This window comes from Gymnoscopelus microlampas (assembly GCF_963454915.1).
Source record: "Gymnoscopelus microlampas genome assembly, chromosome: 21".
Lineage (NCBI taxonomy): Eukaryota > Metazoa > Chordata > Actinopteri > Myctophiformes > Myctophidae > Gymnoscopelus > Gymnoscopelus microlampas.
In genome coordinates this window covers 22,326,001-22,341,919 of record NC_139958.1, presented here as the reverse complement: position 1 = coordinate 22,341,919, position 15,919 = coordinate 22,326,001, and the positions used below count along the sequence as shown (strand labels likewise).

The 15,919-nt window shown below is 41.1% G+C and overlaps 1 protein-coding gene across 6 annotated transcripts in view; it reads left to right on the top strand.

Annotated features, from left to right (window-relative positions):
• Positions 1-15,919, top strand: part of pdlim5b (PDZ and LIM domain 5b) — a 79,736-nt gene that overhangs the window by 53,942 nt on the left and 9,875 nt on the right. For 2 of the 6 annotated variants that reach the window (XM_084047752.1, XM_084047751.1), the window contains exons 5-9: positions 399-946; positions 4,755-4,775; positions 4,912-4,938; positions 5,953-6,098; positions 9,838-9,856. In XM_084047752.1, the coding sequence (XP_083903878.1) occupies positions 399-946; positions 4,755-4,775; positions 4,912-4,938; positions 5,953-6,098; positions 9,838-9,856 (761 nt within the window). Of the gene's footprint in view, positions 1-398; positions 947-2,535; positions 2,559-4,754; positions 4,776-4,911; positions 4,939-5,952; positions 6,099-9,837; positions 9,857-15,919 lie in introns of all 6 variants that reach the window. The other 4 variants (XM_084047755.1, XM_084047756.1, XM_084047753.1 and 1 more) reach the window with 4 other exon arrangements.

Below are 15,919 nucleotides of genomic sequence, written 5' to 3'. Positions count from 1 at the left end.
GCATGATGTGATGCTCCATTTGTTCTAATTATCCACTACAACCCTGGCGTCCATATTCATTACAGGCACACGTTTTCAAAGATTTTCAAAAATATTTCTAAAATAATTGGTCCCCTAGGGGTCCCCTCCTTTTCCCCCTCTACACCAAACCGCAATGCGTCACAACGTGACGCGTTGTGAGCTTGTAGAGCCGCTATTTTCGCGGAATGTTCGCCTATTTTCGTCAAACTTCTTTTTTAGAATATCTTTCCCAGAATATGGACTCTAGGGTTTAAGTGGTTTTTACGCAACACTGTGGCATGATGGTTTGGGGCATTTTGCCTGCATGAGTTCACTGTGGGATTTGCTGTGTGTGTGTGTGTTTGCGCAAATTGTGTTTTCCCCCCACGTTTGTGTAGGACGAACCTCAGGAGATCATTAAGCCTGTTCCCATCACCCACCCTGCACCGAGCACCACATACACCAGACCCTCTCCCCAGCCCAGCGCTGCCTACAACAAGACAGCCCGCCCTTTTGGCGGCGTGCGCAGTGTTGGTAGTAGCCCCGCTTCCTCCATGACTGCCCCCAAAGTGGCCTCCATCCCCTCTGCAACATCTGCTTTCACGCCGGCTGCCCCCTCTCAGCCACCGCAGCCCCCGTTCCCCCTGAAGTCGAGGTCTCCGGCCCCCCCGACCGCGGCCAACTCTGTTCCCATCAGGCCCGGCAGCTCTGGCCGCTCTGCCTTCACCTCCCCTTCTGCCTCTTCCTCCTCATCTAACTCCTCCTCTCCAGCCAGAGTGACAGCCCCCCCCTCCTCCTCCTCCTCCTCTTCCGCTCCCACTGTCCCACAGCCCTCTGTCTATAACACACCTATCAACCTCTACTCCAATCTCAATGCCTGTGAGGTGGCGGTCGGTCAGAGGCGGGGTCTGTTGGAAAGCCAGGGGCAGGCAGAACAGTTCAATGGGTAAGTGCCATCCATCAAACAGGGAAACCCCTCCTATACATGTGCTTGCATTTGGCCTCTTTTTCACTCAAAGAAGGATATCTCAACCATACCTGCTGTAATAGACTCTTTCGCCCCATTCCTTTCTTCCCTGTGTTATTGGATTAGTTTTCACTTCATTGATCCCCAGGGGGTAAAAGCGTTACAGTAGCCAACATGATACAAAAGATCCATTAGGTGCATTAAGATAGAAGCTTACATACTGTTGTAGAAGGATCTACTTTTTCAGAGAATCGCTGTGCATTCTTCGGTATGTTCAGTACATTCCCTGCCTCTACTGCCTTGCAATGCAGACTACCTGGGAGAGAGAAGATACAGCATATTGCAGAAAATAAATTCTTCCGTTCCAACAGACAGCTCCCCCATTGCCTCGTGGCTTATTTCAACCCCAAAAGATGTCTCTCATTTAAAAAGCTAACACAGACACAGGCCAGAACCCCCCAACTCTTCACACAGCTACATGAAGAGGAAAAAGCCAAGGCGTGCTGCACATCTTGTCCCAATCTGCTGTAGGGAAGTTGGAAGGAGAACAGAGGGCAAGCAACATGCAAACTGTTGCTACTGCCTGCCTCCCTCTAATTGACAGTGGGGTTAATAGTCTTGCCAAACACCCAGTCTGTGTGTAATGCTGCACTACTTGTGTGTGACACTTGGTTCTAATTAGTCCATAGTCCTGGCAGCTCTATGCTTGTAGCGACCAGCAGCAGAGTTAATTTGCAGTGCGCCGGGCTAGGCTTGGTGGAGCAATGTTTGTTTTGACTGGATGGGTTTGGACGGCTGGGCTGGCCTGGCCTCAAGAGAGATGTGTCACTTGATTTTACTTTCTGTTATCTGATCATGCCAGGAAAAGCAAGTAAAGTTCATTGGCTTAAGTGACCAGATTTGCGCAGTGGCCTGCTGTAACTCGATAAGTCTTCAATAAGTGTAGAATTTACCTCTCTCCATGCGGTGGACATAAATGTTATAACTCTTAAAATAGTATGCTACTAGGAATGTTCTCTGAATCTCTTAATCTGGACTTGGCTTGGCTTGCTAGAGTAATTGTCAACATATCGCGATAAGCAACAAAAACAACTGAATTGATGAAAAACGTTCTGCAGCACGTACAGTATCAGTGGCTGATGGACATTGACATTAATGTTCAAGGATAATACAATATCCATCATAATGGGTCAATCATTTCATAAACATTATTATTATTATTATCCCGTGCTATAATTCATTAAGTCTCTAAGGAGCTACAGTATTTTTCCACTCTTGATTTATACTTGATTAGCTATTTTCCGCACATGACATCTGCGCGCAACAAATCTTAAATCTTGCCCAGCAACTCTGAGCTGTCTTGTCAGTGCACCAAAGTAAGTACAGCATTCATGTTTGTTCATGACTGTGCATGTGTGTGCATTGCATCTGAGGGTATTGACCTGCATTCTTTCTTTTGACCTGCACATCCTCTCAGAAGGGTCTTTTTGGTTTTAGGGCTGTTACCTTTCTATTTCTGCTACTTGCCTTGCTTCATCCTTTTTCAATTTCCCTTTTTCCTACTTTAGGATGGGGAAGAGGCAGAGACCAAGTTAGTGATGACACTTACTGTACTGTACAGTCTACACTATGTCTGCTACTGCTGTAGATGTGTACAGTGTGGCATGTGATACTGAGCTCTCACCCTTTTACAGTTAATAATTACAGTAGGCATGCTGTCACCTCACCCCTTGAATCTCACATTCATACTGATCTACTTACTCAACAGTCAAATAATCCCTGAATCCATTTACAGTAAATAACCAACTAGAAGGCTGAAAGCAAAGGTAAACGTTGGTAGAGGTTTGGATTGTGTACTGTAGTTACATTGCCATGATGTAACCCCAAATATTGGTGAGATATCTTCAATAGTGGCTCTGTTTATTAGAATTCAAAATATTCTCCCCATTCACTTACATTGCATGGTGGGATCCGGATCCAGAGTTTCTTCCTAATTCAAATAGTCATTTTTAAATTGTATTGATTGGCATAATCCAAATTTGTTTGCGTTCATTCCTGTGCTAAAAGGGTGACTTTGAGACCTGTTTCACCATGCAATGTAAGTCAATGAGAATATATTGAATTGAACAGAGAAATTATTGAAGATACCTCGCGGGTTACATCATGGCAAGTTAACTACACAAGCCAATCTACAAGCCAATCTACAAGTAGAGCCCATCCACAAACTCACTTAACCCATTAAAACTGGGAAAACATCTGTGTCATTTTTAGATTTTAGCCACTTTAACCATTATTTTATACTTTGGCTATTCAAAAATGTTGAGAATTTGTGACAAATCTTTGAATATATTTATTTTTAAAGCAAACACTTTTAACTCAAATCTTTGCTTCTGGGGGGTCCCTGGAACAAAATATTTTGAGATGTGGGGGTCGGCGACCAAATACATATAATTTTGGGGGTCCTTGACATGAAAATGTTTAAGCACCACCGATATACAGTAGCAACATAAGTTTTTCAGAAAATTGTTAGGATTTAGAAGACATTTGCAGAATCGGCCTCAGGTCTTAGTGGGTTAATGCGTCGCTATGCGCCGTGTCGTGAGCTTGTAAATGGGGGTATTTTTAACGTGCGACACCGTCGTACAGCAGAGACTTCCACATGAGGGCCAGCGAGGTGAGGTCATAAGGTCCATTCATTCCTCCCGTGGCGTTTTGATCCATGTATGCTATCACTGTATTTACACCCAAGGCAGGCAGGACTGTTGGCATTTACATCTGTCTGGTTCCATCTGCTACTGTTGTCAGTACGGTGTCAAGGCCACAGTCAAATCACTGCCAACAATACTGTAATGTCACCACCAGTGGTGGACAGTAACAAAGTACATTTTGTTGAGTACTGTACTTAAGTTTGAGTATCTGTACGAGGGGGAAAAAAGTACAATAGCCGTATTTCAAATATAGTGAAAATAGCTGATCTACAAGTTCACAATGCATCACGATGTGACATGTTGTGAGCTTGCAGATCTGCTATTTCCACTACTAAAATCTATTGTTTAGATTTCATTTGTTTTCAAATTCAATACATCAATGCATTGATATTAAAAATAAAATGTACTTTGTAATTTGTAGTTTTGAAGTATTTTTAAAAGCAAATACTCACTTTAACTCAAGTACAAATTTGACAGAGCAACTTTCACTTGTAGTTGAGTCGTATTTGACCACGAGTATCTATACTTTGAACTCAAACTCAAGTATTAGGGTTGAGTACTTTTTCCACCACTGAATGTCACTGTGTGGCTAAGAATAGACTTGCCTCTCTATTCACCTTGATCACCCTTCACCTTAACGCATTTAACACAAGCTGTGCACACACACATTGAGCAAATGTTTGCTAAATTAAAATTACACGCACTTGAACAGTGACATGGAGAACTGTTCACAGTATTTGTGTATCCATCCATATTGGATTCCATAACGGATTCAGAAGTACCAAATAAAGCCCAGTAGTTCCACCTTGTGGCAAGATATGGTCACTTCCATTTTCACACATAAATACCGTCCATATCAACACTGAAGCGCTTCTGTCCTGTACAGTGAATTCCATGTAAACATAACCATCTTGCTCTACCGTTTAACCAGCTGCTTTAATTCATACTATGATTGTCTCTGACTTATACAATTTTACATTTTTCTGACTTATAAATCATTTTACTCAATTAGCTGACAGCTCTCTCTCTCTCTCTCTCTCTCTCGCTCTCTCGCTCTCTTTCTCTCTCTCTCTTAATAGTGAGCCACAGAAATGTGTTAAGTAAGTAAAGTTCACAGTGGCTTTTATATTTTTATATTTTTCCCTATGCAAACTGCACTCTGTACGTTATAACCTTGAGTTTCTGATTCTTTTTCTGCTTTTCTTCCTTTCTCCATCTATCTATTCTCAATACAAGAATTCCACCTCCAGTTAAACCTAGGAGGTAAATCTGAGGTCTAGCAACAGTCACTTCACACTGTGAAACATGCCCTTCATTCTGCACTTTATAGCACAGCCATTACACAATGCGTGTATGGAGAGGAGTGTTTTGTACTTTTGTGTGTGTGTGTGTGTGTGTGTGTGTGTGTGTGTGTGTGTGTGTGTGTGTGTGTGTGTGTGTGTGTGTGTGTGTGTGTGTGTGTGTGTGTGTGTGTGTGTGTGTGTGTGTGTGTGTGTGTGTGTGTGTGTGTGTGTGTGTGTCTTTGTTAGTGTGTACACATGCACATGTGTACAGGAGTTTTGGACTGGTAAACCTACAGCTGGTGTATTGATTGGTTTTGAAGCACTTGAAAGAGTGTAACACTTGTGTTTCTCTGTTAATTCTAATATCAGGGTTAAGGGCCGTCCACACTAAGCACTACAACTATAAATATATAGTTTTACAAATCTTTCTAAATCAAGTAGATGGCAGAGTCCATACATGATATAGTTGTAATTATAGTGCTTTGTGTGGACGGCCTTTTATAGATGTGTATACAGTATGAATGTGGTTATGTGATGGCAGCATTTTTACTTTAAACTCCCCCTCCAATCAACACTATGATTTAGACTAGACTATACAGATTGTTATGTTCAGAACCTGAGCACCAGAATGTCCTTTTGACATTCGTCCAGTGGAGGTGGGCTGCTTCGCTATACTTCCTCAAAATGGGAACATGTGACCAATCCCCTGAACCTATCATTGTCCAGTATGCAAGGTTATTAAAAAAAAACATATTAAATATTAATCATAGCAGAGAATGTTTTAATATACTTAAAAATGTGTCTGGAGGGGGACTTTAATTAAGCTAAACAATTAACATTTAACAACTAATCAGGCAGTGATGACCTTGATCAATTGATCTAATTGTGTTGTACTAGCATTTTGTATTGGCTGTATTCATTCATGTCTTCTAAAGATAGAGATATTTACAGACAGAGATACTGACCATGTCTTTTAACTGTGTGTACCTCTCAGAAAGCCTGGTATGGAGCCTGAGGTGAGCCACAGTGATGCCAGTAAGAAGCGTCTGATTGAGGACACAGAGGACTGGCACCCACGCACAGGCACCTCCCAGTCACGCTCCTTCCGTATCCTCGCCCAGCTCACTGGCACTGAGAACGGTGGGTACCAGCTTAATAATGCTCACCTTAAAACCAGTGATTCTCAACCCTTTTGATTTCAAGGACCCCCAGTTTGATATGCGTTAGGCCATGGACCCCCATTTGATATGATGTTTATCTCTGGGAGCCCAAGCTGCACTGTAAAATACTAAGTATTATTTTTACTCTGAGAGAGAACAAATGGAACCAAAATGAACTGTAAGGATTCATTTGGTTCTAGCTATCAATCATTTGCCTGGGGACCCCCTGGACCCCTCTCAAGGACCCCTGGGGGAGTCCTTGAGGGATCCCACATTGAGAACCAGTTCTTTAAACAATAGTTCTGTTTCCTGTCTTTGATTCATGTTTAACACATTCCCTGCCAGAGTTTATTCATAAGGTACTCACCCACTGCCAGCGTTTTTGAGTTTTATAGCCTTTTGAACCGTTCACAAAAAAATGATATCCATTAAAATCCGCGATCGGATGGTGTTTATAAACAGCAACGACGGACGTACGAGCCCTCATAATGTTTACACTTTTTTTTCTTTTTCTTCTTCTGTGGTATCAGCGGCTAAAAGAGGCTGCAAACGTCATATCCGTTTGGCTGTGACGTGGCTGTGACGTTTCCCCACCGGCCATATTAGATTAGCTTAGCCTCCGATCGGCTATCAGATCGTTTTTAAACACAAAGAGGATAACCGTTCGTCGATCAAAGAAAAGAAAATACAACCGGAGCTTACCATTCGTTTTTTAAACCGTGTGAAAACCATGATCTTTAGCCAAAACCAGGGAAAAACTGTTTTTTCAAGATAAAAAACGAACCGGAAACGGTTGTCGGAAATTTTCTCATAGGATGGGTCGGAAGCGTCATGGGGAAGAAAAAAAAAATCAAGGATGGTACCAAAAACATTTTTTTTCGTTATCAAACCACATAAAAAGACGATCCCGAGATATCTCGGGATACGCAGAACGGGTGGATTTAATGTCCCGAGATATCTCGGGATTGGCAGTATATGTGTTAAAGGGACATTTCACCCCTGGAAGAAACTGACCCAATGGTAATGAAGTTTAGGACTCAATTATTATTATTTTTGTGAATGATCTGTGTTTTGAGATATATAGTAATCTTCGAACATCTCGTGACGTTATTTACGTCACGAGATGTTACATCATTCCTTTCCGCACTACATGTTGTCTCGACGCGTCATGCAGCCAGCGGACAGCCCCCCGCCCCCCTCCTGCCAGAGATTTTAGACACAACAGAACACAGAAAACAGCCCAAACTGCGCATTTGTTCGCGGACCTTTTGTTAAATTTGAAGAGTGACGCATTACTTTACCTGAGTTACATCTTCTGATAGTTGTACTTGAATGTTGACATGAAATAATAATCCTGTGTAGTGTTTCATAAGCGCAAGCCTGAAAGAATCCAAATACAACGTGGAGACGGTAAACAAACTGACTTCCAGTGTTGCCAGATATTGTGAAAGAAATAAGAAACCAGGTCTATGAAAACAAGCCCAAAAGAAGATAACTAAGCCAAGAGCACTTTAACATGGGATATTATATATTTGAAAAATGCCGATCTACAAGCTCACAACACGTTGCGATGTTACCCATTGTGAGCTTGTAGATCTGCTATTTTCCAAAAAATCTTGAGGGGAAAAAAGTGCAAAATGTGGAGTATTTTTTAATTGTTTAACAACACATATTTGGTTGGGGCTTCCTGGCACAAAATATAATTTCAGATCGGGGTCCGTGGAAAAATACATGAACATCTTTGAGAACCACTGGTTTAAACAACAATCAAAACATTTGGATACAAGCCCAAATATCAACTACATTTTAGAAAGAAGCCGCTTATAATAAGCAGACATGGCAACACTGCCATGCTGTTTCAACGTTGTTGTTGGAGATCCCACCCACACCGCACCTCCCCTGCCACAAGGAGGGGCAGTGCACCAAAAGCATTATGGTCATTGTAGTAATAAGCAGTCCAGTCAAAAGCTAGTCAAACACACAGATTTCATTATTTTTCTGGCCATAGGGTGCAAATTTTAAATTGTGCTACTGTTATCTACTACAAATACTATTACCATTGAGTGATTGCAGTTTCTTCCAGGGGTGAAATGCTCCTTTAAGCATCAAGCAGCGTGCTGAATATGGTTTCAATGATCACTACAAAGATTACAGAACACTACAAGGAGAACACTACAAAGATTAGAGAGATGAAAGACTCTGATTTACATATGCTTTGGCAATTTTCTCTTAACTAATCAACCTTTGTTTCATTTGAGGGTTGAGACCCATGTACTCAAACAGTTGTGGTTTAAGTCTTTAAAATCAGACTTTGTTGGGCAAAATCCATTTAAAGACCTGCTTAATTACCATTCTCCATGTTATTAGATAATCAGCATCACCTTATGTTAATAATTATGAGCAAGTTATGCTTTCATTATGTTTACATTTTTGCGTCTTCTCATGGTATGAAGTCCCCCTTTGACTTGTAGCGACATGGACAGTTACATAAGTCAGCTGTGGAGGGTAGTGTGATGTTGGTAGTCCCTCTGGGGCTAAGTGTCCATTATCTCCATCTCACTGTCATCACCTCGTGTGTGTGTGTGTGTGTGTGTGTGTGTGTGTGTGTGTGTGTGTGTGTGTGTGTGTGTGTGTGTGTGTGTGTGTGTGTGTGTGTGTGTGTGTGTGTGTGTGTGTGTGTGTGTGTGTGTGTGTGCGCGCGTGCGGGCGCATGTCTAAGCCTGCTCTAATAATACATAATGACACATGGCTGACATGTTATCCTGCATGATCCTCACGCCTAATTTATACTTAGCCGCACGCCGGTGTCTCGCACCGAAAATAGCCAATCTAAAAGCTCACGAATCGTCACGTTCGCTACGCGTTGTTAGTTTTTAGATCTGCTATTTTCGGCATCGCTGTCTCTCTCCCCCTGCCTCTCATTCCCCACTGACATCGCTGTGTGGAGAGTGCAGTATGTATGGAGCTGTTCATAGTCCATATGAATCCATGCTCAGAAGTGTTTGTACAGCTGTAATGAATGCGCAGACGGGTCGGGACGTCCCATTAGGATCTGGTTGTCCTGTTTAGTGATGACTGTGCCACACATGGTGTTACTGGCACCAGCCATCAGAATGATCTGGAGTAGGATTGCTATACCGTGGGGAGAGGACGGTGTACATTACCCGAGCTGCAGCTATCCAGTATTATCTCAGTGTTCTCTTAGTAATTCTATCGATTACTTTTTTTAATTAATCAAATACTCAATAAAGATGCTTTTTTTATATAAGGTATTTGTATTTTATATACTGTATCAGATGCCTGAAGAAGGTCTGTTGACTGAAACGTTGCTTAGATAAAGTTGTCCCTATTGTCCAAGTGTAGACGATGTGCGGGTCATTTTATTTTATTCTATATATCAACAAATCAACACAAAATAAATTGAATTGATTTATTATAATCAACGAAATCACTTAGTCTGATTAACCATTTAATCCTGATTTTATACTTTGATGTACAATGGTGTTCTGCAAAAGTTTTGTGAACTCGTAGATCTGCTATTTTTGCTAGTCTTCTTCGCAAAGAAAAAGGGTGATTTAAAAAAAAATAGTTGGATTAACTGTTACACCCCTACACATTGCTGCCTGACATTGTGCATCCCCACTGTCATTTACTGTGCATGTTATAATACTCAGTGAGTGAATGAGTTCACAGTGTCTGTCCTTCTGATTGTTTTGCAGAACAAGGAGCAGAGAAGAAGTAAGTCTATAATTATAATCACATTGCACGTGTGTGTGTGTGTGTGTGTGTGTGTGTGTGTGTGTGTGTGTGTGTGTGTGTGTGTGTGTGTGTGTGTGTGTGTGTGTATGTGGGGGGGGCGGGGGGGGGATACATGTGTGTGAGCATGTGTTTGTGTGCGACTGTGTGTGCGTGCGCATGTTAGTGTAATTACTGTATATACAGTTCTATAATAGTACTGTAGTATGTGTGTGTGTGTGTGTGTGTGTGTGTGTGTGTGTGTGTGTGTGTGCGCCTAAGTGTGTGCGTGTGTGTGCTCTTTGATTGATCACAGAGGATTTAGATTGAGACTTGGCTTTCATCCTCTCAGGAGTACTGTATCTCATTCAGAGTGGTGCTCTGTGGACCTCACAGTATCATGCTTGGTTAAATGTAGTAGTAGCCACATCTAAATGTCTCCCTGTGGAGGAGCACTTCACTGGATGCAGTTCAAGCCAGATGAAGCATCTGCATATCGTTGCTGTTGGTCAGAAACCTCTTATCTCCATATTTTAACTTTTTATGTTTTTTTGTAAATGAGTGCCCCACTTTGTCATACTGTAGCTTTTCACACAAAAGTAGCAAAAATAGCCAATCTACAAGCTCAAAATGTGTCGCATTTTGAGCTTGTAGATCTGCTATTTTATAAAAAAAAAAATTGAATCCTGAAAAGTAACAGATTTGGACAGGTTTCCACCCGACAGCAACAATATGGCAAGACTGCTGTTCTCTGCCCTTTAGTCACTTATCGTCGGGTGGAAACCTTGTGTCCAAAACTGTTACTTTTCAGAAAAAAAATAAAAATAACCGTGCTCCAATGGGTCCCACGGAGTTATTATTTAGTTAAAAGCTCTCGTTAATACTTTTCGTTGTTAAATATAACCAACAGACAGAATTAACCACTTTAACTTAACAGCTGAACTAGCTGATCTACAAGCTCATAACTGGAATGTGTTGCACAGCACTCTTGTACGACAACGTAGGCCATTCATTTATGAAAAAACGAAAGCAGTTGAAATATGGATATACAAGGTTTCTGCCTGACAGCAACGTCATGCTTAACCCATTGATACCTGGAACGCATCTGTTTCACTTTAGATGTCTTTCGCTATTCAAAAATAGCAGATCTACAAGCTCATAGCGCGGCACCGAGTGCCGCACTACGAGCTTGTAGATCTGCTATTTTTGAAAAATCGTGAAAATATTCTTTTAATATTTTTTCCCGAAAAATTGTTAGGATTTTTAATTTTTTTAGACGCTGCCTCAGGTCTTAAAGGGTTAATGTGTATTCCATCGTACACCGGAGTATGAACCGGGCTTCAATCTGCAGAAGAAACGAGCCCGTTTTCCTGACCAATCAGCATGTCACTCAGTGAAATTGAGGGTAATTAAGTGGTTCTGAGGGTAATAAGAGCCTGCCAAAAATAGACTCCCGTCTGTGCGATGTAGCTGAATGCACTATTCATAAGGCAGGGGTACCTTATGATTCTGTCTTAAGCCCGATTTATACTTTGTTGGACGACAGAGTCGCGAGCCGATCATAGCCGATCTACAAGCCCACAGGCTTGTAAATCTGCTATGTTCGGCCACGCGACACCACCGTACAGCAAAGCATAAATTGGGCATTAGGCATTTAACCCTTCCAATCCGGAAACGCATCTAAAAACGTCTTCTAAATCCTAACAGTTTTCAGAAAAACGCATGTTGCCATATCAGTGGTGCTATATCAAAAATATTTTGTTCCAGGGACTCCCAGAAGCAAAGATTTGAGTTACAAATGTTCGCTTTAAAAATATATATATATTCAAAGATTTGCACATATTTCCAAGATTTTTCAAAAATAGCAGATCTATAAGCTCATAGCGCGAGCTTGTATATCTGCTATTTTTGAATGGCCAAAGAAATCTAAAATGACACAGATGCTCTCCCGGTCTTAAGGAGAGGTGGGCACATTATATTTTGTTAAGTTGGCTGTTTCCTGTGTTTCTGTAATTCTAATCCTTTTCCTTTCCACTATTTCTATGTCATCTTCCGTGTCCTCATTCCTTCCTTCTGTTCCTCCTCCTTCTTCTCCTTTTCTTCTCCTTTCCTGCTTTCCTGCTGTCTTGTGGGGTGGATCAGGGTGAACAAGTTGGACACAGAACTTGTAGGACAACAGTACAACAAGCTGAGGGATTGGCATCATGGTGTTTCAGCACGGGTGCTCAACGTGCAGTAGACTATAGTGTTTTTGTTCATCAGTATTTTGTTTTGTTTTGTTTTGTTTTATTTATTCATGCTTGGCCACTAATATAACTTTCTCTCTCTGGGTAGCATTGTCGTACTGTAGCATGTCTTTATCGGTCCTTACACTATGGCACAGAATAATACACACAGACCACCTAGGGCAAATAGATCATTCTGATTGGATAATGAGAACGGAGAGAACAGGGTTTTTGTAGAATTTGTTCAAAACTAAAAAACTCTCAGTACACACACCCTAATGTACAATCTTTTTCTAATGAACCTGAATCTGTGTGAATCTGTTTCGTAATTAGCAACACCTGGGTGACAAGAATTACTGAAGCTACATTGAATCAAGGAATAAGAACCATGGAAGGCTTTTCTAATGTAATAATGTAACATTTGATATTTTTGGCAATTATGGCGATATTTCAAGTTAGTTGTAGTATAAGCAGGTTGTGAACAAGTTGGGTATGAGAAAATAGACGCACTTTGGAATTGAATTGACTTGCTCACAGCGTATTATCACTTAGATGTAATATCTTATCACGTCTCTCTCAAGAAGTGATCAGGTGCAATAGCTGCATGCAAGTATGTGTCAGTGTTCATGAAATATATATATTGAAAGGAGCATGTTAAAATAGAAAATCACTGTTATTATAATGGACTAGTGTAGATGTACACTATACTTTACAGCACTGCACTGCAAAATCCTGAGTATTATTATAGTATTTAACTCTGAGAGTAAATATTTACACTGTCAGAATTACATTAACACTCAGGATTTTAAATCTTCACTGCCTTAGGACTTTGACTTCACTGCTCTCTACCTATCTTCTACATACTTTTACTATGTGTACTTCTGTATTTTATGTATTTCTCTTTTGTACACTAACACAATAGCCTTGTTTGATTTTTGATTATAATTTTTTTTGTCTCAATAAAATCTTTCTCTTTACTTCAACTGTTCTTTATTTCCTGTTCTTTATTTTCCTCCTCTCTTTCTCGCTTTCCTGGGAAACAATGTATGGTGAAAAGCAATCAAAGTCTATGGCAGAAAGGAAACGGTTCATAACACCATGGTGTATACTGTAGTCTCTTTTAAGTAATACCATATTTTCAGCCATAATCTCTTTTGTGTATTGACATTTTCAGACAGTAGAGGGCAGTATTATCAAGGCAAGTCTAATTTTGTATTAATTAATTGACAAAAGAAACTCTACAAACAAACTATAACTACAGTACTATAACAATATATAAAATGTATCAATACAAGATCAATGATATGAAATTATATGAATATTATGGTTTCCAGTCATTTATTTAGTTTAATATTCATCAGTACTCTGCCAGTCACACCAAACACCAAACCAGTCTCTCTTTATAATTATGTCAAGTCTTGTGGCATTACATTATACATCAATTTCACTCCACACGTATAGAATAGTAATATTACTAATTATTAAATGTTGATTTACGATCACATGGCAAAATGTTGACACATATGACACTGGTGCGCAGCTAAGTATAAATGAAGCATAAGAAGCTACAGTTTTCTCTCTAGCAGTATTATGGAAGAGGTTACAATTGTTTACTGAAGGAACTCATGGATGTTTGCCTTGGAATTAAGCCGCAGGTTAAGATGAGATCATGGCTGTCTGTGGTAACCCAGGTGTATCATTCAATTATGAAATAATTGAATTATGTACACAAGCCTAGCCAAGCAAATATAGTCATATACCCTCAAAATGCATGGAAAATACAGAGTGACCTTATTGCATCGTTAATGCCTAACCCACCTGTGGCCGATTCTACAAATGCCTTCTAAATCAGTAGTTCTCACTCTTTCAAGGTTTTTCAAAAATGCTGTACAAAGTGAGCTTGTACATCTGCTATTTTTGAATAACCAACGCAAAAATCTAAAATTACACACATGCTTTCCCGGTTTGAATTAAATAGGTTGTTATAATAGTTCTGAAGCATCTGAATGCTTTCCCTCAACATAAATAACATTTTCATTTCAAATCACAATTTGGCATTGGATATATGAAAACCTACAAAAGCACATTTCTTTCAAGCGTCTTCCTTGTATAGTCAAAAAGATATGTACTTGAATGTCTGTTTGTGGCGGTGGTCATCACATTTCTTTCAAGATTTTTCAAAAATGGAAATCTACGACACGTTGTGACGTGAGCTTGTAGATAGGCTATTTTCAGATAGCCGATGTATATAGGGTTAAAGTGGATTAACTAAATTTGATGGTATATTAACACATTTAGCTGGGGACCCCCTGGAACCCCCTCAAGGACCCCTGGGGGTCCCCAGACCCTACGTTGAGAACCACTGGTTTAACACACAGGCTGCCGCTGTCTCCAGACAGGCAGTGCGAATAATAACCTTTTTGTGAACGTACGTGAGCGTAGCTTAACAGTGGTTCCCAAACTTTTTAGCTCGGTAGGTCTCTCTCCCGGGAATCACTGACTCATAATACCATGTTGCTTTATAGTGGAGTGCAGTCTCTCCCAGTGTTTCAGTGTGATGAGGGAATTAGGAGGGTAACCTAGATCGAGGCTCAGAGAAATTGACAGCGGCAGCTCTAATTGTTCCTGTGTGTATCTTATTGATGAGCCATCTGGACACCAGACAGTGCTGTAAGACCTTATTGGATCAATCTGCCCATGGTTTTCATCACACACAGTTTTTAATTCAATCAATGCAGCCCATAACTGGCTCGATTGGTCCAGTCTGTCACTGGGGCTTCCTGCTAATTGATTGTAATGTTTAGTATCTGTGGTGGGACGACTTGCAGTCAGCCCGGTCACAACAGACCCTATTCTATGTCGAACTACCCCCCCCCCTCTTTCCCCCGAAGCCAATTTCTTTTAGGGTAGTGATCCTCAATCTATTTAATTTCAAGAACCCCCGGTTTGATATGCATAAGGCTTCGGACCTCCATTTGATAGGATTTTTTTTAATCTCTGGGAGATAAAAACAGAGAACTGGTGTCTGCTACTTTCACCTTATATCCTCAGGGTCAATTTAACTCTGAGAGTGTACAAATGTACAAAGACTGAACACATCTATACACTCTCAGATCTACAGTACACACTCAAAAGGGTCCATTTTGGTTCCTAACCATCAATATGTTTTGCTGGGCCCCCGAGGGACCCCCTCGAACCCCCTCAAGGACCCCTGGGCTGTCCTCAGACGCCACGGTGAGAACCAGCGATTCAGGGCCTGGCCACAGGGAGAAACTGTCATGGCTGCAGTCGGACAGTGGTGGTGTCTTCTTGATGGTTTGGTGTTGATATGGCGGGCGAACAGCTGTGACATCTCAGCATGTAACCATGGTGGCTGTTGCAACAGCAAACACAGTGTGAACTGTGAACGGCGTCAGTTGACATAAGCTGCGAATGCAGTGTAGAGAGTCCTGAACAAACACACACACACCCTATCTCACACAGTGAAATCCCAGTTAAACCCCCACCCTTACACCTCAAGGGTTACATTAACACTCCTTATTTTGCTGTGTGGTCTGGTAGCTACAGTACTACTACTACTACTGTCTTTGCCATGGGGAGAAAAGTGTGTATACAGTATGTGTGTGTGTGTGTGTGTGTGTGTGTGTGTGTGTGTGTGTGTGTGTGTGTGTGTGTGTGTGTGTGTGTGTGTGTGTGTGTGTGTGTGTTTGTGCGTGCGTGCGTGCGTGTGTGTGCATCTGCTTGCGTTTGTACATTCATTTGTGTGTGTGTGTGTGTGTGTGTGTGTGTGTGTGTGTGTGTGTGTGTGTGTGTGTGTGCATGCATGCATGCATCTGCGTGC